This window comes from Cervus elaphus, chromosome 14 (genome assembly GCF_910594005.1).
Source record: "Cervus elaphus chromosome 14, mCerEla1.1, whole genome shotgun sequence".
Taxonomy (NCBI): Eukaryota; Metazoa; Chordata; class Mammalia; order Artiodactyla; family Cervidae; genus Cervus; species Cervus elaphus.
The window spans coordinates 9,315,217-9,336,749 of NC_057828.1; the positions used below are offsets into that span (position 1 = coordinate 9,315,217).

General features: G+C 38.8%; 1 protein-coding gene across 2 annotated transcripts in view; it reads right to left on the bottom strand.

Annotated features, from left to right (window-relative positions):
- Nucleotides 1-21,136, bottom strand: part of LOC122707785 (complement factor H-like) — a 95,815-nt gene extending 74,679 nt beyond the window's left edge. For both annotated transcript variants that reach the window (XM_043923645.1, XM_043923646.1), the window contains exons 1-3: nucleotides 21,011-21,136; nucleotides 14,650-14,838; nucleotides 14,042-14,218 (exon numbers count right to left, since the gene is read on the bottom strand). In XM_043923645.1, the coding sequence (XP_043779580.1) occupies nucleotides 14,042-14,218; nucleotides 14,650-14,838; nucleotides 21,011-21,068 (424 nt within the window). In that variant the 5' untranslated portion in view covers nucleotides 21,069-21,136. The remainder of the gene's footprint in view (nucleotides 1-14,041; nucleotides 14,219-14,649; nucleotides 14,839-21,010) is intronic.
- Between the last annotated feature and the right edge of the window lie 397 nt (nucleotides 21,137-21,533).

The following is a 21,533-nucleotide window of genomic DNA, read 5'->3' on the forward strand; positions in this document are numbered from 1 at the left end:
CCAGAACACAGATCAAATGACGATCACAGAATATTCCACCACAGTGACCCCAGCCATTGTCTCTGAAAATTTGAAATGTTGTCATCAAAACTGGGTGCATGAAGCAATATCAGTACTTGGAGTTCAATGAAGATGACAAAGATCGATACATGCATTCATTCTACTAACGACAAAAAGATGATCCTTCAAACCATGAATAACTAAACTTGGAAAAGTACAATTCTGTCACCTACTAGATACCTTCATAGAATTCAGCTAATTTTTTTAGTACTTCACAGATTAAGAAGAAATTAAAAGAGAAAACTTTGAATATTTTGAATTGAATGAAAATAAAACTATGATAAGTAAAGTTTTATATGATTTATGAGATGACACAAATGTGTGCTGAGGGGAATTTTTAAATTACATAGCAATAATACTAATGACAAAGACTAAAAATCAATTTTTGCTTTTACTTAAATTGGAAAATGGAAAAGCAAACAAGCCCAACACATATAACTTGGGAACAATGCAGTGATATTAGTAAGAGAGTGGACTAGGCCACCTTGACCTCCCCTTCTCTCCACAGACACACTGAATTAACAGCTATGTGTGAATCAGCTCCATTTATTCAAAATAAAAAGGGTAGATGAGCAGTTCTGCATTCAAGGCAAGAGAGAAAATGCCAAATCCTAAGCAGCAGGGAAAACTAAGACACATTCCCCATGCAGCAGAGCACCATACAACTTGAAGGGAACACTCAACTCCCAGCTTCTCCTGGAGGAGCAAAGAGTTTGATCCACAATCTCGGTCTCTGATTTTGCAAATGCTAGTCCAGGGTCCAGGTTCCAATTAGCCTGCCTCTGGGAGGCCGAGCATTTCCAGTCTCCTGGGATCACAGAAATGAAGTGGCAGTTATGACTCTGTATCAGCACTTCTTACAGGTCATCCCCTAGCTTAATGCAGAGTGAGCAACTCCCAGTTTCTCCATGGAAGGAGGCAGACGGCACATCTGGATATTGTGCTTTTCTAGCTTGCCTGAGGAATTGGATTCTAACTAATGTGTCCCTGAGAGCTGATGAAATCTAAAATTTGCATGGTGCCTCCGGACTACAGAGAGCTAAATTATGGTGCAGAAGGCACAGGGTGTGAAGCAGCATGCAGGCATTTGCGACAGCTCCTCTCCCCAGTTCAGGGCAGAGTGAGCAAGGTGATAAACTCCAATTGCCTGCTCCACAAGTATTCTGACTTGTAGATCACTGCATACTCTAGACTCCTTGAGGATGCTGCCTACAAACACAGAAGTTTGGATGAGCAGAGAGGTTACAGAGGCACCCAAAATTCTGGCCAGGCTGATTGAAAAGGCTGAATTCTAGAAATGTTCTACTTATGAAGCCAGTCTGTGAAGACTAGGATAAGTGGATGTTTAGTCTAATGCACAGATATCAATACAGAGAGTCAAGAAAAATGATCAAGTGCGAAGTATGTTCAAATGAGAAGAATAAGATATCCATTGCTTTTTATCCCGACCCAACAACAGAAATTGGACACCCACCCACAGCAAACCTGACTTGGAGGGAGGTGTGGGCTCTATACCATACACTGAGATCCACGATGATGGAAGAGTAGATGCGCGTGGAGTACATCTCACTCCACGGATACGTCAGGAATACACCTCCAGACACAGAAGATCTTGCGGAACACCAGCTGAGAACCTGACCACCAGAAAAAGATATATAGAACCATGCAACACTCAGTAGGACAAAGGGAGGGGGTAAAATAAGAAGAGTGAGAAGAACTGGATCTGCACCTGGGGTTGGGGAACTGAAGCAGGAACAGAGCTGCAGGGGAGGGAAATGTTTGTGACAGAGGTGAAGCATTGAGGCTACTGGAGAGTGAAGCAGCTGATCTGTGTGAGTCTGAATGGAGTGAGGATCACACAGACGATCCTTGCCACAGCCACACATACCCCAGACAGGGACACAAGTCCCCTAGAAAGTGCTGCAGCTTGGAGCTGGAACACAGAGATTGGAAAGCTATCCCAGGGCAAGGTCTGCTGTTGACTGAAGGGAAATGGCCTGAGGAAACCTGAGAGAGGAGAGTGCAGAGGAGAGTAGGAAATGCTTATGAAGGAAAGCCGGCTAACCTGGAGGCAGGGTGATACTGCTGAGTCACACACAGAGGATGGGGCCATCTCTGAGCCTCTCTCTCTGCACATATTAGCACCAGACTGCAGAAACAAAGCAGGGAGGGTGGCCCTTTAAGGACCTGGCATGCAGAGCAACACAGAAGGACCCCAGCCAGGGTGATCTTTAAGTCCCTGATGCGATGAACAACAGAGAATGACCCCAAAGGGGGGCCCTATAAGTGCCTGAAGGGGTGAAGCAGCAGAGAAGGACCAGCCAAAGAGGCCCTCTGATGGCCAGGTGCCAGAAGCTAGGGAAAGACACTGATAGGGCCATAGCTCCTGCAGCTGAATCTGTTGGTTTCCCTGCATGCTTGGTACTGCCAGGATTCCCATAATTCAAGCAGCTGTGTCACCTCCATGCTCAATCCTCCCTGGGCAGAGCTGTCAGAAGCTAGAAAAATCCGTAATAGTCACATACCTTCTGTGACAATAGCCACCAGCTATGTATCTGGTGTTGCCAGGGTTCCCATTATCCAAGCTCCTGTTCCACTCCCATGCTCAACCTCCACAAGGACAGAGCAACCAGAGGCTACGAAAAACCCTGCTGTCCTAGCCACCAGCTCCCCGTAATATCTGGTACTGCCAGGGCCCCTTCAATCCAAGCAACTGCACCAACTCCACATTCCGTCCCCCCTGGGGCACACCCAAGTCCTCCAGGGGAGCCTCAGGAGCAAACTCCTGTGGACGACTCACATGCAGAGGTGGAGATAAAACCACAAGTGAAATCCAGGAGCGGGTGGCTAAGGAATAGAACTAAAACCTTCTCACCAGTGGTACAAGCTGAAGATTGAATCCAGATGATCAACTGGCAGACTTTGTATCTATGGAATATATAAAGGACAATGAGAGTTCCTGCAAAAGAAAACATACTAGTACTGGCGATGTGGACATCAGAGCAAGAACATGCAGGAGTAGGACCAGATTAGAGTCTGAGCTGCCCCCACAACAGGTCCAGACACCAGCCCAGAACTGGAGGGCATCCTAGGGAGGTGAGGTGGACTGTGAGTCACATTGAGGAAAAGGAGGCTGACAGCTGATCCAATAAAGATATTTATTATTTTTATATTTTAACTTATTCAGTAGTTGCTACTAGGTTTTTACCTTTTTTTTTCTCTCTCTCTATTGTTCTAGTCGTTGATTTTAATGCTACTATTAAATCTATTTATGATCTTGAGAAATTTTTTATATCACACTTTTAATATCCTTTAAATACTTCTTCATCTACATTGGTCTTCTGTTGTTTTGTGTTTCTTCCTGGTTTTAATTTTTGAAGCTTTTAAAAAATTTATTATTATTTTTCCACATATATTTTTGGTTTGCTTTTCTTATTCTTTTCCTGTTGTAAGTTATTCTTTAATACATATGAAACTTATTTATCTACCTCTATTAAATTTTCTTTTCTAGTCTTTCTTTCTTTCCTTCCTTTTCTCACTATGCTTATTAGTCTGTTCTGCTTTAGTTGCTTTATTCCCCAGTTGACACATCGCTTTGGTTTTGTTTTCCAGTCTATGCTTTTAGTCAGTTTTTTTTTAATAACTATTTGATATCATTTTTGCTTTCATTTGCTCAATGGATCAATCTCTTTAACTTTCTTCTTCGCCTTCTTAATTTCTTTTTTACACTGTTGTGTTTTTGGTTTTTTTTTTCTGTGTGTATATACATGTGTATGTATCCCATTATTTTTCTGAGTATTTGCCTGATTTCGTATTTGCCATCTGTTTGGGGTTTGAATTTTGTTTCTTGTTTTACTGTGTTTGTTTTAATCCCCTTACAAACCACCTGTGGAATCTGACTTCCCTCCCAGATAATAGGCCCAGAGCCTTTGGAGTGGGAGCGCAGCCAAGACTCTTGACTGCCCTAAGACTCCTACCCCAGGGAGTGTCTATTAATGAGAACTCCCATAAAGGCCTCCGCTGTTCACACCTGCATCACCCAACTGCCAGCAGAACCCAGTGGAGGAGGCCTCACCCAACAACCTGCACGATGAAAGACAAACCCAGTCATCAGCAAACAGGATTCCCCTCACAAAGTCCTGCCCCTTAGAGGGGGAAAGAAACACGATGTTACACAAACCCAGTCATCAGCAAACAGGATGCCCCTCACAAAGTCCTGCCCCTTAGAGGGGGAAGAAACATGATGTTACACAAACCCAGTCATCAGCAAACAGGCTTCTCCTCACAAAGCCCTGCCCCTTAGAGGGGGAAGGAAACACGATGAAACACAAAACCCAGTTATCAATAAACCCGGACCCAGTCATCAGCAAACAGGATTGCCACCTCACAAAGTCCTGACCGTTGGGGGGGGCGGGGGGGAACATGATAAAACACAAACCCAGTCATCAGCAAACAGGATCCAGTCATCAGCAAACAAGACCCAGTCATCAGCAAACAGGATGCCCCTCACGAAGTCCTGCCCATTAGAGGGGGAAAGAAACACACGATGAAACACAAACCCAGTCATCAGCAAACAGGATTCAGTCATCAGCAAACAGGACTGCCCCTCACAAAGTCCTGTCCATTAGAGGGGGAAAGAAACATGATGGAACACAAATCCAGTCATCAGCAAACAGGATTGTCACCTCACAAAGTCCTGCCCATTAGAGGGGGAAACAAATACAATGAAAAACAAACCCAGTCATCAGCAAACAGGATTCCCCTCACAAAGTCCCGCCAATTAGAGGGAAGGAAAAAAGAAAACAAAAAACAAAAAACTTACCTCCTTTCACCAGAGTACAAACAAAAGTCACACCCAAAAGAAGCCTACACAAAACCCCTGGCACAACCTTACACACCAAGGGCAGAAACCAAAAGGAAGGAGGAATTCTACCTGAAAGCCTGAGAAAAGGAGACTTCAAATACAATAATTTTTAAAAAGGCAGAAAAATATTCCTCAAGTAAAGAAATAAAATAGAAGTACACAAGACCCTCCCCCCCCCAAAAAAAAATAATAACAAAGTGGAAATAGACAAAATACCTAAAAAAAGAATTCAGAGTAATGATAGGAAAGATATTCCAAAACCTTGCAAAGAGAATGGATAGAATGCCAAGAAGCAGTCAACAAATTAACACAATAACAAAGGATATAGAAGAAATAAAGAATAAACCAACAAAGATGAATAGCACAACTATGGAAATCAAAAATTCTCTAGAAGGAAACAATGATAGATTAACTTAAGCAGAACAATGGAACAGTGAGCTGGAAGATAAAATGGTGGAAGTAGTTGCTGATGAGCAGAATAAAGGAAAAAGAATGAAAAGAATTGAGGAGAGCTTTGGAGACCTCTGGGATAGTATTTAATACAGGAACAGATGACTTACGGGGTCCCAGAGGAAGAAGAGAAAAAGAAAGTCACTAAGAACATTTTTGAATATATTATATTTGAAAACTTTTCCAGCATGGGAAAGAAAATAGTCAATCAAGTTCAAGAAGCACAGAGAGTCCAATACAGGATAAACCCAAGGAGAAACACATCGAGACACATGCTAATCAACAGAGATTAAACACAGACAAAGAATATTAAAAGCAGGAAGGGAAAAGCAACAAGTAACACACAAGGGAAAAGCCATTCAATTAACAGCTAATCTTTCAGCAGAAACTCTGCAGGCCAGAGAGGAATGGCAGGATATATTTAAAGTACTGAAAAGGAAAAATCTACAAGCAAGATTACTCTACCTGGCAAGGATTTCATTCAACATTGATGGAAAAGTTAAAATCTTTACAGACAAGCAGAAGTTAAGAGAATTTAGCACCACCAAACCAGCTTTATAACAAATATGAAAGAGACTTGTAACCATAAGACAAAGGAAAGACCTACAAGAAGTACAAAATGATTAAGAAAATGCTAATTGGAACATATAGCATTATATTATAATAGGAAAATGCTAATAGTAATATATAAATAATTACTTTAAATGTAAATGGATTAAACTGCCCAACCAAAAGAGACAGATTGGCTGAATGGATACAAAGACAAGACCCATATATATGCTGTCTACAAGAGACCCACTACAGACCTAGAGACACATACTGACTGAATTTTAAAGGATGGAAAAACATATTCCATGAACATGGAAGTCAAAAGGAAGTTGGAGTGGCAATTCTCATTTCTGACAAAAAAGACTTTAAAATAAACAATATTATATGAAATAAAGAAGGGGCATTATATAATGATCAAGGGATCAATCCAAGAAGAAGACACAATTCTATACATTTATGCACCTAACTTAGAAGCATCTCAATGCATAAGGCAAATACTAACAGACATAAAAGGAGAAATTGACAGCAACAACATAAGTGTAAGGGATGTTAAAAATGGACAGATCATCAAAACAGAAAATTAATAAGGAAACATAAACCATAAATGAAACATTAGACCAAATGGACTTAATTGATATCTTCAGAACTTTGCACCCAAAAGCAGAATAATACACCTTCTTCTCAAGTGTGCATGGAACATTTTCCAGGATACCTTGGGTCACAAATCAAACTTCAGTAAATTTTTAAAAATTGAAATCATATGAAGCATCTTTTCTGACCACAATACTATGAGAATAGATATCAAATAGAGGGAAAATGGTAAAAACACCAACACTTGGAGATTAAACAATATGCTTTTACATAAGAGACTGGTTCCTGAATAAATCAAAAGGGAAATCAAAGAATTTTTGAAGCAAATGACAGTGAAAACACGACACTCAAAACCTATTGGATGCAACAAAACAGTTCTAAAAGGGAAGTTTATAGGAAGAAACAAGGAAAGCATCAAAAAGACAACCTAATTTATACATAAAACAACTCGATAAAGAAGGACAAAAAACAAACCCAAAGTTAGTAGAGAGAAAGAAATCCTAAAGATCAGAGCAGAAATAAAAGAAAAAGAAAGGAAGGAATAATAGCAAAGGTTAATAAAACTAAAAGCTACTTCTTTGAGAAGATAAACAAAATTGACAAACAATTAGGCAAACTCATTAAGGAAAAATGGGAAAAGAATCAAATCAACAATATTAGGAATGAGAAAGGAGAGATTACAACAGACATACAGAAATACAATCATCATAAGATGCTATTATGAGCAACTAAATATCCCAAAAAAATGGACAACCTGAAAGAAATGGATATATTTTTAGAAAAGTTCAATCTTCCAAGACTGAACCAGGAAGAAACAGAAATTATGAACAAGCCAATTACATGTACTGAAATCCAAAATGTGATTTTAAAAAATCTCTCAAAAAATTAAAGCACAGGGCCTGATGGTTTCACAGGTGATTTCTCGCAAATATTTAGAGAAGAGCTAATGCCTATTCTTAAAAAAACTCTTTCAAAAAACTGCAGAGGAAGGAACACTTACAAACTCATTCTACAAAGCCATCATCACCCTTATACCAAAACCAGACAAAGACAACACAAAAAAGAAAATACAGGCCAATATCACTGATGAAAATAGATGGAAAAATTCTCAACAAAACACTAGCAAAGAGAATTCAAAAATACATTAAAAAGATAGTACACCATGATCAAGTTGTTTATCCCAGGGATGCAAGCATTCTTCAGCATACACTAATCCATCAATGTGATATACAATATTAACTAATTGCAAGATAAATTCATATGGTAATCAAAATAAATACAGAAAAATTTTCTGAAATATATCAATGCCCATTTATGATAAATACTCTTCAAAAAATGAACAAAGAGGGAAACTACCTCATCATAATAAAGGCCATATCTGAGAAACCCAGAGCAGAGATTATTCTCAATGGTGAAAAACTGAAAGCATACCCTCCAAGATCAGGAAAAGAAAAGGGTGCCCACTCTCACCACGATTAGTCAGCATTGTTTGGAAGTCCTAGCTACAGGAGAGGAGAAAAAGAAAGAAAAGGAATCCAGATTGGAAAAGAAGAAGCAAAAGTCTCATTGTTTGCACACAGACCATACTACACATAGAAAACCCAAAAGATACTATCAAAAAATTACAAGAGGTAATCAGTGAATTGAGCAAAGTGACAGGATACAAAATGAATACACAAAAATCACTTGAATCCCTATGTACTAATGATGAAACATCAGAAAGAGAAATTAAGGTGTCAATCCCATTTACCATTGCAACAAAAAGTATAAAATGCCTAGGAATAAACCTATCTAAGGAGACATAAGAGCTGTATACAGAAAAGCATAAGATGCTGAGGAGAAAAATCAAAGACAACATAAACAGATGGAGAGATAGTCCATGTTCTGGGATTGGAAGAATCAACATTGTGAAAATGACTATACTACTAAATATAATCTACATTCAATGCCATCTGTATCAAATTACCAATGGTGTTTGTCACAGAACTAGAAGAAAAAAGTCTCACAATTCATATGGAAACACAAAAGACCTGAAGAGCCAAAGCAATCTTGAGAAAGAAAAATAGAGCTATAGAGCTAGAGGATTCAACCTTCCTGACTTTGAACTGACTACAGAGCTATAGTCATCCAGACAGTATGGTACTGGCAGAAAAACAGAAATATGGGCCAATGGAACAAGATAAAAAGCCCACAGATAAACCCAGACACCTATGGATAGCCTATGTTTGACAAAGGAGGCAAGAATATACATTGGGGGAAAGACAGTCTCTTCTATAAGTGCTGCAGGGAACACTTGACAGCTACATGGGAAAGAATAAAATTAGACTATTTCCTAACACCATACACAAAGATGAACTCAAAATGGATGGAAAACACAGGCAGAACACCCTATGTCATAAATCACAGCAAGCTCCTCTATGACCCACCTCCTACAGTAGTGCAAATAAAAACAAGATAATCAAGTGAGACAAAATTAAACTTAAAACCTTCTCCAAAGCAAAGGAAACTATGAATAAGGTAAAAAGACAATGCTCAGAATGGGAAAAAATAACAGCAAATGAAACAACTGACAAAGGATTAATTTCCAAAAGATACAAGCAGCTCATACAAATCAATACCAGGAAAAAAAACAACCCAAACAGAAATCAGAAAGTGGCAAAAAGACTTAAAGAGACATTTGTCCAAAGACCTACGATGGCTAATAAACACATGAATATGTTTTCAACATCACTCATTATTAGAGAAATGCAGCTCAAAACTACAATGAGATATCACCTCACACCAGTCAGAATGGCCATCACCAAAAAGTCTACAAACAATAAACGCTGGAGAGGGTGTGGAGAAAAGGGACCCCACTTGCACTGTTGGTGGGAATGTAAATTGATCCAGCCACTATGAAGAACTGTATGGAGAGTCCTTACAAAGCGAGGAGTAAAACCACTGTATGACCCACCAACCCCACTCCTAGGTATGTACCCTGAGAAAACCAAAACTGAAAAAGACACGTGTACCCCAATGTTCACTGCAGCTCCATTTACAACAGCTAGGACATGGAAGGAACATAGCTGTCCACTGACAGATGAAGAGATAAAGAAGCTGTGCTCCATATATACAATGGAATATTACTCAGCCATAAAAAGGAATGCAATTGAGTCAGTCCTAAAGAGGTGGATGAACATAGAGCCTAGTATACAAAGTGAAGTAAGCCAGAAAGACAAAAGCCAATATCATAGACTAACACATACACATGGAATCTAGAAATATTGTGCTGATAAACCTCCCGCACAGCAGCAACAGAGACACAGACATGAGAACAGACTCACGGATCTGCTGCCAGGGAGGAGGTAGAGGGTGGGATGTGAGCAGAGGCTCAGCATGCAAACTTGCACTACCATATGCAAAATAGACAGTCATCGGGGATTTGCTGTATGGCTCAGGGAACTGAAACCAGAGCTTGTAACAACCTAGAAGGATGGGGTGGGCAGGGCGCTGGGAGGGATGTTCATGCGGGAGGGGACATGGGTAAATCTATGGCTGATTCTTGTTGATGCTTGTTAAAATCCAACATAAGACTGTAAAGCAATTATCCTTCAATTAAAAATAAATAAATCCAAAATAAACAATCACCCACCCCCAAAATTCCATATGCCAAGGGGCCCAGGAGGAGGCTCACTCATGCATGCATGAGATAAAAGGCAGACAGATCTCTGTCTTAACTGGGATGCCTGCAGCGGCTCAAGAACCATCTCACTTCCCTCTCAGCTGCTTTCCAGGAGTCCTGGAAAACCTATCTTAGAAAATCATGCATGGAGGTACGTCCTTCTGTGAAAGTCCAGGTTTTCACAGGAGGACTTCTGTCTGCTTCATTCACATACCCTTCCACCCTGTGGCCAGATCCCTGTGGTTACAACTGACTCAGAGGCAAGAGCAACCTTTGGCAGACCACCAGCGAGCATGCACAGAAATTTGGCTTAAATCTGTGGCCCAGAACAAGAACACAAGATTAGTAGCATTGAAACATGTATATTATCATATGTGAAGCAGATCGCCAGTCCAGGTTCGATGCATGAGACAGGGTGCTCAGGGCTGGTGCACTGCAATGACCCTGAGGGATGGGATGGGGAGGGAGGAGGGTGGGGGGTTCAGGATGGGGGACACACGTACACCCACGGCTGATTCACGTCAATGTGTGGCAGAAACCACCACAATACTGTAAAGTAATTAGCCTCCAATTAAAATAAAAATTTTAAAAAGTAAAAAAAAAATTAAAAACAGATGTAATGCTACTTTGGGGGAAGCAAGGGACAGGCTGTCAGTACCATTTCTGGTGCACTAGTGTATCTAGACAAGACATAGAAGCACAGAAATTCTGGTGTAACAGGGATGCGAATGTTAGCAGGTGCCACTATAGAAGATCTGAAATAGGTGCAGAGTCTCTGGCAGGGTTGAAGGAAGTTGTCTCTCACCCAAGGGAGAGCAATACTTTAATTACAAAAACAGCACCATAAAACATCGAGGAACACAGACTCAAAGTATCATGACAGCAACAAAGTATAAAAGTCTTCAATATTCACATCCAAAGATGGAGATGTGTGATTTATCCAGTGAAGAATTCAAAATAGCCATTTTAAATAACTCGGTGTGCTATAGAAAATACAGTAAGATAGTTGAACAAAAGCAGGAAAACAATAAACAATGGACAAAACAAGGGGTTTAATAAAAATGTGCAAATCATAAAATAACAGAAACTCTAGTGCTGAAGTTTCCCAGGATAAAATGAATAAATTCATTAAAGAGCATAAACCACAGAGTAAAAAAGGCAGAAGAAACTGTGAGATAGATGACATATCAAAATTATCCTGTCAAGCGAGATTAAAAATAAATTTAAAAAATTTTTAAAAACAAAAGAATATAAAAGAACAAAGAGGCTACACGATCTATGCCACATTGAATACAGAACTGATTTGCAAATTATTGAAGTTCCAGGAGGAGAAAAGGAGATGAGGCAGAAAATATATTAAAGGAGTAATGTCGAGAGCTTCCCAATTCAAGGATGATATTTGAATATCTAAGTTCAGGAAGCTTACAGGTGACCAAACCAAATCAACTTAAAAAATCCTCTACAACACACATTATAATAAAGTTGCAAAAATCAAACACAAATAGAGAAGACTTCAAGCAGCTTGAGGAAAAAATAAACAAGCTAACAAAACAAAAACCTTGAAATTTACTAGGGAGCCCTCATTTGGATCTTAGCATATCTCTCGGAAGAAACCTACTAGGCCAGGAGAAACTGGGATAATATAGTCCAAGTGTTGAAAGAAAAAACTGCCAAAGAAGAATATTTGAAAATATCATTCAGAAAAGAAAAGAATATAAAGATTTCACCAGACCAGCAAATACTGAGGAAACAGAACACAACTAGACCTTCCTTGAGGAGGGCATTGCAACCCACTCCAGTATTCTTGCCTGGAGAACCCCACGGACAGAGGAGCCTGGGGTCTGCCGCCCACAGGGTGGCAAAGAGTCAGACACAGCTGATGTGACTGAGCAGGCACACAGACCTTCCCTACTGAAACACTAAAAGGAATTATTCAAGCTGAAGTAAAAGAATGCTAATTCATTCCATGAAGATACCTAGTACACTGGTAAATTTAAGTGCACATTCACATTCAGAACACTGCAGTACTTTGATATGAAATGTTAAACACAACTATTTAAGAGTTAAAGTACAAGAATATAAAAATTACTATAGCTACAATAATTTATTAAATTAAGTACACACCATAAAAATAGGCAAATCATGACATCAAAAAAGGTAAAATGGAGAAAGGTAAAAGGAATGAGATTTAATATGTGGTTGATGTTCACATATTATCAGCATAAAATACACTGCTCTCTCTGTAAGGTGTTTTAGGTAAATCTCATGGTAGACAAAGCAAGAATCGATACTAGTCACAAACGGTAAAGAGAAGTTTATTAAATGCATACTACTATAACAAAAATCATGAATTCACCAAAGCAAGCAGTCAGAGGAAGAAAGGAATTAGGAAACTATAAAACATCCTGTAAAAAAAACATAATATTAATACACCCTTATCTATCAATAGTTACTCTAAATATAAAGGATTGCATGCACGCATGCTAAGTCACTACAGTTGTGTCTGACTCTTTGAGACTCAATGGACTGTAGTCCTGCAGGCTCCTGGGTCCATGGATTTCCCAGCCAAGAATACTGGAGTGGGTTGTCGTTTCCTTCTCCACTGTTTTCTTCTATCTCGATGAAATTCTTAAGTAATTACTATTAATTACTTATCAGAGAAATTGTCCAAATCCATTATTTGGGGTCAGTAACTGAAAATTATTCTCTGTTAATATTTTAGTCCTTTGATGTCTGTGTCCCTTGAAGTCTCACCTTGCTGTGTTTGCATTTAAAGAAGCAGTCACTCCCTCCAGTCTTTACAGACTGACTTGGGGAGGGAAGTACACTGTCACACTGATGGGGGTTTTGAGACTTTTCAGACCTTTTTTAAGGATACACCAGTCCCGTAAACTCAGTTCCTCCTGGGAGAGAAATTTGAAGCTCGTATGCTTCTATCAACGCAGCAAAGACAGTCTCCGTGCTGCTTCCCTGAGGCAATGCCAAATGCTCACATCCGTGTGCTTTCTCACAGACCCACGGGGACAGATTGGCTTTTACATGTCCCTCAGGTCATCTGCAAAGGCTTAGATGCCACCGTGGGGCCCTACACAGGGAGCTGGCCCTGGGGAGGGGATGTGGATGAGATGAGGGGCCCAGGGGTGAGCAGGACCACAAGCACGGTGTCTGCAATGGTTTGGGGCTCCCTGGTGGGGTCTCCACATGGTCAGCAGGACCCATGTTCCTTGAAGAATTCTAGCCCTGGGGGCTGTGCTCCTGGCCTCTCCCCACCCCCAGCCACGCAGGTGACCCCAGTGTCCTGGACAAGGGGAGAGAGGAGTGCGCTGGAAGATGAGGACCCGCCCTTGCTCAGGCGCTCTCATCTTCCCCACAGGTGAAAGCCTGTGCCGAGGGGTCTGTCTTGGCGCTAAGCAGGGCCACTCAGGGGGCAAAGTGCGGCTCCTCCTCTAACCCTCAGGGACGCGTCCAGTCTCCAATCTTTGTGCTCTAGCAGCTGCTGTCATGTCCCTGCCAGACTCCTGGACCCCCACAAAGGTACTCTGATCCGCAAATGACGGTCAAAGTCCGCGTTTGTATCAGGAGAGACAGTGAGACTCCTGCCATCTTTCTGACCTCACTCTGTTACTACAGGTTTCTTCTTTGTGGATCTTTTCCTATTTTCTTGACTAATGTCTATCAATAGGTACATGTACTTTGTTATATACTTATCAAAGAGTCTATAGGTACACTCACAGACACTTGTAAACAATAAAAATAAATAGTTCCTTTGTCAAAACAAGCGGTTGATATAAACATTTTGCATTGGATAATGCAGCTGAGTCTTAGAAAGTTATAAACATACTGGGATCTCAGCCCAGTTTACTCACTGACACGGATGCATCTGGGAGGAGGAGACCAGCCGTTCTCTGTGCAGGTCATTGTGTTCTGATTGTTTTCAAGACTGTAGCCGTCATAGCAGTCTACTCTTACAGTTTTACCCTGTAAATATTTTTCTTCACGAGGTGGGGTATGTCCATTTTCCAAATAATTGAAAGTACATTGTCCTTAGGATCATAAAAGTAATATGAAAGAAATACAACATAAATTTGGTAAAATAGTACATTTAAGATTAACCTTATAGAATTTACAGAGAATGCATTAGTATTCAAATATAACATGTAACAATAAAAATGGAAGCCACTACTACCATGTTTGTGAAAAATGAAAAAGATAATGTTCCACATTAATTGTCTTTAGTTTTTTGATTAAAATATGTATAAATGATGCAGATATTCTTGTAAAGCCTCTGTATCTCTCACAGGATTTACATGAAAAGCCTCTAGTAAAGGGAAGATCTATTTGGATGTTTTTGCTCATAGAACGCATCCCTTGGCCTTACTGTTGTTACACAATACTTAATTGTACTCACTGATATACTTTCGTCTCTTCACTCTTTCCAAGATTTATGCATATAAACTTAAATAGGTTTGCTTACTGAGGCATGGTTCTTCTGGAGACCATCCTTCTGCTGTGCAAGTCAGGTAATCCCAGGAACTTTGTGAAGGAGGCACAAAATGCTGATCACAGTAATAGACAAACTGTTGATTTACACGTGCTGGGAAGTATCCTCTGTATGGATAATGTAGCCGTCCATGTTTTATTACTGGATAATTACAAGGTTTCCCTTGGAATAAAAAAAGTAGAAATAATGTTTTACCTCAGTATACAATCAAATTAGAATTAATGTTTCATCTACAAATTATATTCTTGTTCAGTTAATTACACTCATTGCATTATGGTTTCTAGGAAAAGAAAAGTTATAGAAAATTCAGAGCATTGAAGTATGTAAGGAAGCCTTGCTGATGAAGATCAAATTATGTCTTGTGGGTCATATTATGTAAAATTGGTATGTGGATTCTCTTGATAGGAGACTATACAGACCTATTAAATGAATTCTCCTTAAGTACAGAAGTCCCAACCTTGTTGACTAAATTAGCACCTTACTCAAGAGATGAAAGTACAGATTTTATCTTGTGGCTCATCTGCCTTCTTTTTCTTTCTTTCCCATTCTCATCAGAAACCAGAATCCTGACATTTATTCTCAGACCAAGTCAATGTAGGAAGAAAACAGATTTTTTTAAATCATCATTTATTAGTTCACTTTTCTGTTTATGGGAAATATGTGATATATATAGAGAACCACAACAATTTTTCATTGATTAAGTCACACAGAGTAACATTCTTATTTATCCATCAAACTAGACATTAAGATCTCTTTTCTTTTGCTTGTCTCATCAGAGAAATGAACAATGAATAATTCTTAATATCCAAATGGTTAAGATGAAGGGAAACCCTTGTCACTTATTGTCTAATTTTAATTGGAGAATGATGTATTTTTCAGTATTTCTTACAAATATTTTAAATGAGGTATAACATAATCAAATTTTACTGTTATTATTACATATTGAGTAATTTTCACATATATGCTTGCTATGTGAATTATAAAATTTCAATCTTTGCATATCTTAGCCCATTTCTTTAACAAAGACTTGTCAATTATACCCTCTCATGGCCTATAGTCTGAATCTCTCATCACTGATAGATTTCCCCCACTTTTTTGAAGCTTGTCTACATGTTTAAGTTTGAAATGCTTATATAGTTTGATTCCTCTTAAGTAATAGTCTAGGTTTATTCCCACTACTTTTTGGAGATTAAAATAATTTCTCTTCATTCTTGACTTTTACAAATTTCATCATGTATGTTAAGATATGTATATCTTTCAATAATTCTATGTTGGACAAGTTTGAGTCTTTGTATTTGCAAGAACCAAGTGAAAAGAACTCAATTAACTTTGTCATTACATTGTAGAGGAGAGATTTGAGTTCTGAAGATATGGTTTCAGAACTAGTACATTTATCATTTTGATGCATCAATGAATATGAATACAGTAAAATAATCCACTGAGACTCACTTCCAAAAGGTACACAAAGAGGGCATAATTAAAAGTAAGCATCATTACAGTGACTGGCCTGAGGCATTTTCCTCATCTACTCTTTCATTTGGTCACATGTAAATCTGTCTTTATCTCTCTAACCAGATCATTTATTGAAGCACATATAATAGTCCCCTATATTGGAAGGGCATTGATTTTGTCAGGACTCAGAACAGCCTCATTCTTCTCTTACACTCCCACCAACACAGGCTCAGGTCTCATGAGTAGGCTTGGCTGTCCATCATAATGTTGGCTCAGACTGATCTCAAAATTGATGAAAAGTATTCACTAAGTTTTAAAGTGTTTCTGCTCTTTCTGTGGAGAAGGCAATGGCAACCCATTCCAGTACTCTTGCCTGGGAAATCCCATGGACAGAGGAGCCTGGTGGGCTGTAGTCCCAAGGATCATGAAGAGTTGTACAAGACTGAGCGCCTAAGGACACAGCACCATTTTCATAAATCCATCTTCAATAAGATTAAATGTTTTTCTTAAAGTTCTTATGTAGATTAAATCTGTTTCATATGGTTAATACCTTCTTTTTAATGGAACTTATGCTTTGAAAATTCATTTTAAATGTATGCTTGGAATTACCATTAAGGTCATTGAACTGTTTTATGTCATTACAGTTGTCTTTCATGGAATAACTGGCTTAAGTATGCTGAAGTTTCACAGTGTACTGTTAGAAAGAGGAGGATTGTTTTAGAGGCAGCAAAGAAGTTGAAGAGTAAAGGACGCATCCCCAGAAAATACTCTGTTCAGTTGACCTGACGCTCTTCTCTATTTTACGGTTTTAGGAAAGTCCACACCGCCTTCCACACTCCTCTCTTCAAACATTAGAGCCTAAGTCCTCACCACTGGGTGTGCAGGACTTAGCGTCCGTTTCTAAAGATCACACATGACGGACATGACAGTGTGTGACCAAGTCATACCTGGTGTGGAGGCTTCCTCCTCCCTCTCTGGGGTCACTGGCCGTGAGGAAAGCGAGCTGTCTCTCAAGCAAGCTGCGGAGATGCCCAGCTGGTCAGGTACAGAGGCCTCCCCACAAAGCCAGGAGAGTGAGCCAACTTGGAAGCAAAGCCTCCAGCCCAGCTGAGCATCCAGGTGACAGCGGCCCAGGTCAGTACCCTGACTGCCACCCATGCACAGAGATTCAGAACCAGACAGTGAAGCCCCTTCCTCACTCCTGACCCACAGGAGCTCTAAGAACATGGAGGGGTGTTGTCCTACGCCAAGATGATTTTTGGGATATTTGTTAATTTGGACTATGTCTCTAATACAATGGCATCCCAGTGGGCACAAGTGGTAAGGAAGCCGCCTGCCAATGCAGGAGACACAGGAGATGCAGGTTTCGATCGCTGGGTTGGGAAGAACCCCTGGAGGAGGGCACTCCAGCATTCTTGCCTGGAAAATCCTATGAACAGCAAAGCCTGGTGGGCTACAGTCCATAGGGTGGCAAAGAGTCAGACATGACTGAGCAACTTAGCATGCATGCACGCAGGCATCTAATACAATAGGTGCTATGTGATATTATTTTAATGGCTTAGATCCAGTATTACAATTATTTTGCATGCTAAGTCATTTTAGTCATGTCTAGTTTTTTGTGACCACCTGTGGTCTGTATCTTGCCAAGCTTCTCTCTCCATGGGATTCTCCAGGCAAGAATAGTGGAGTGGGTTGTTAGAGATTTATATATTCAAAAACACAGCTATATTTTAATTTTGAGTGGCAAATATTTAAAGAGTTTTTTTTTTTAAGAGTTTTTAGTTTACAAAAATGTTTTTATTCCTTATTAGAACTGCCTACTTCAAGAAGCAAATAATGCCTCTAAAAGCCCTGCATTAGCATACACAGTAGGGCAGATACTTGGATTTGCCCTACTGTGTCGGGCATTGTGCCCCATTGTTGTGTGTTTAAGAGAAAGAAATTTCACAATTAAGAAGAAAGTCAAGATATGAATGGGACGTACAGGTACATCTCGGAGCAGGTACCCAGCCATCTCTGGTACATGTTGCAACATTTCCATGGATCTCAGGAATAAAACCCTTTTTACACTCGTAAGTGATTGTATCTTGACCTCTGTATTTGCTTAATTCAGGTCTGTACACACCGTTTGGAATACGAGGAGGATCACATATTATTTCTGAAAAGAAAAAAGGTATGTTCACAATATAGAAATCACATCCCTTAAAATAATCAATGATATAAAAATATAAAAGTGGATGTTATTAATTTGTTCTTAGTACAGCACAAAATCAGTAAAATGAGCACAGCCTCACACCCCTCCTGCTGTATCACTTACATTTCCCTTCACTGTGTTTCTCATCTGATGTATCTGTACCCTCGGTACTCTTGAACCCTCTTTCTCCACAGTCAGTGCACACTTAATGATATTCCACATCTGGCAAAGAATTCATGATGTATCACTTCAGCTATTCTTTCCACTTTCTGCAAGTTTCTCAGCTTCTGTATTTCTCACAAGTACTGCTAGCAAATATTCTCCTCCCTCAGACACTTGTTGCAATAGCACACCCTGTCCTTTTGAAGTAGACTCAACTACAGGGATTGCATAGGGCAATGAGATGAATGTGGAAGGAATGTTTTCCTTTGGGGAGGGAGTTGAAAAAGTCATTGAATTTTCCTGTTCTCTTTCCCACAGCTGCAGTGATTAAAGAAGAACATGGGAGGTCATATCTCCATTCCCTGATTCTTACAATTAAAATAACGAGGAGGGTCCCTCCTGACCTATGTTTTCCAGGAAATTTGTTAATTAAGACTCTATATCTAATACAATAGGCTTCCAGTTGGCACAAGTGGTAAGGAATCTGCCTGCCAATGCAGGAGACATAGGAGATGCAGGTTCCAATGAAGATTGGAAGTGAGCATGCGTAGAAAATAAACTTTAGTTTTTTAAGCCACTAAGATTTTGGAGTACATTATTCATATTGTAATCAAATAAGCTAATCCAGGTTTCAAAACTCCTCTTTCACATAAAAACTCAGGTGAAAGATATCTGTTGTAAATACTGAGCTCCGCCATTGTAGGACAGAAGTAGCCATAGACAATACAAATAAGAAATGGGCATGTCTCTGTCCCAGTAAGTCTTAGTTTGGAAAGATGCCCGTAGTCTTATTCTAGTTGATTAATAAACCAGCACTCATATAGCTGGGAATCAGGAGAAACTGAATTAAATAACATGTCTGCCTGCTCCTCAGCAAGAATAATGGTGATGCAGCCTTTCTTATAAGTGATCTGGGGCCTGAGCGGCTCTTAATTGTAACACTTAAGATTGGACAGGGAGCTTTATTGTGCTGTAATTGTTGTTCATGAAGAAAATTGCTAAATGGGCTAAAACAACATGCAACAAATTATGAGATGAATAATGCAGAGTGATGCATATTCTACCCACACCTGGAATTTCCTGAGGTATCATAAAACTCATTAGAGGTTTCATTTACAAAAACTTGAAGACAACTGGATTATTAAACAAAACGAAAGACAAAAACATCATGATGAAGAACCTATAAGTTTTATTTTTTGGAGTAAAATCTTTGTTTTTAATATGATTTAATTGCTTATATTAATACATTTATATAATTTAATTTTTGTTTATCATTAATTTTTATTGGAGTTGCTTTAAAATGTTGGGTTAGCTTCTGCTGTACATCAAAACGAATCAGTTATATGAATATGTATATATATATATATCTCCTCTTTTTTTGGATTTCCTTCCCATTTAGGTCCCCAGACAGCATTGAGTGGAGCTGCCTATGATACAGAGTAGGTTCTCATTAGTTATCTGTTTTATTCATAACAGCCAGGACATGGAATCAACCTACGTGTCCATCAAGAGAAGAATAGATACCGATGAAATGGTACATATATACAATGAGATATTACTCAGCCATGAAAAGCTATGAAATTGTGCCATTTGCAGAGATGTGGATAGACCTAGAGACTGTCATATAGAGTGAAGCAAGTCAGAAAGAGAAAAATAAATATTGTATAATATTGCTATATATGGAATCTAGGAAAATGATACAGGTGAACTTATTTGCAAAGCAAAAATAGAGATACAGGCATAGAGAATGGGTATATGGCTACAAGGGGAACCAAGGGTAGAGGGATGAATCGGGAGATTGAGCTAGACATATATACACTATTGTGTAAAAATAGATAACTAATGGAAAGAACTTATAAGTTTAAAAATAAAAGTGACAAGTTTTTTTTTTTTTTTTAAGGTTGTCAACATTTCTATTTCTCTCTGAAAATAATTCTAAATGTATTGGCAGTACACTGGAAATTAAGACTGTATTCCACATTTTGTAAAAGGAAAATATATCTGATACCTAAGCTGGTTTTTTAAAAGCCTTAAACTAACAGTGATGTTAATAACCTTTAATAGGTTTATTAAGCTATAGTCACAATACAGTCAATTGAACATATTTAAAATGAGATTTGAACCTGTAAAATATATATTTGAACCTGTAAAATTATAAAAAAAAAATAACCATTGTTCTCCAAAGTTGCCTCATATTACAAGTAAGACTCTCCTAAACACTCTGGAATTATAATCTACTTTTCAGTGACACAATTTCTATTCACATTTTCACGAGCATATTCACATGACCCCATATTCTATATGGAGTACCTCTTTGCACTGTGGAACTCAGATGGCATAGAAGAGTATTCATTTTCCTTTCCCCTTTTAGGTGACTATCTGATCATTTTTCCATTAAGGTATCCTTATGGTTATCTCCCAGTGCAGACTATTTTAACCAGTTTACTTGATCAAAAATACACACAAAGGAAAGTAGACAGTTATATTTAGGAGGAAGGCTGAGTGTTCACATCTGTTTCAACTTACCCTGTCCATGAGCAGTGTAAAACCACGAGGTGAGAAGGACATTGATTAACAACAGCATGTTAGATTCTCCCAGTGGTACATTCACACAAATACTCCAGTTGCACTGTTTAGGGTTCAAAATCTGCCTCATTTGCAGTTACCTAGTGTGACTGAATTTAAATGCATTACAATGAACCTAGTTAATTAGTGCCATTGTGTAAATATCAAAGTTCAAAGTTTTGAAATGACCCTAAATTGTTTCTGTTGGTAGTTTCACAATAAGTTATTGTATTCATCACCTGATATCTATGTGCACAACTTTCTGTGGCTAATATGGACTGGTTCCAAAGCCTTATATCAGATATTAACTTTCAATAATATATTTTAAGAGAGTAGGTGAAGTTTTTCCCAGACATTTGAGTCATGTGTATTATCATGGGTAAGGGAAGTGAATAGATTAAATATATATATATATATATATATATATATATATATATATAAGAGCTTAAAAACAGTCACATAAATTATAGCACAATCCCTTCAT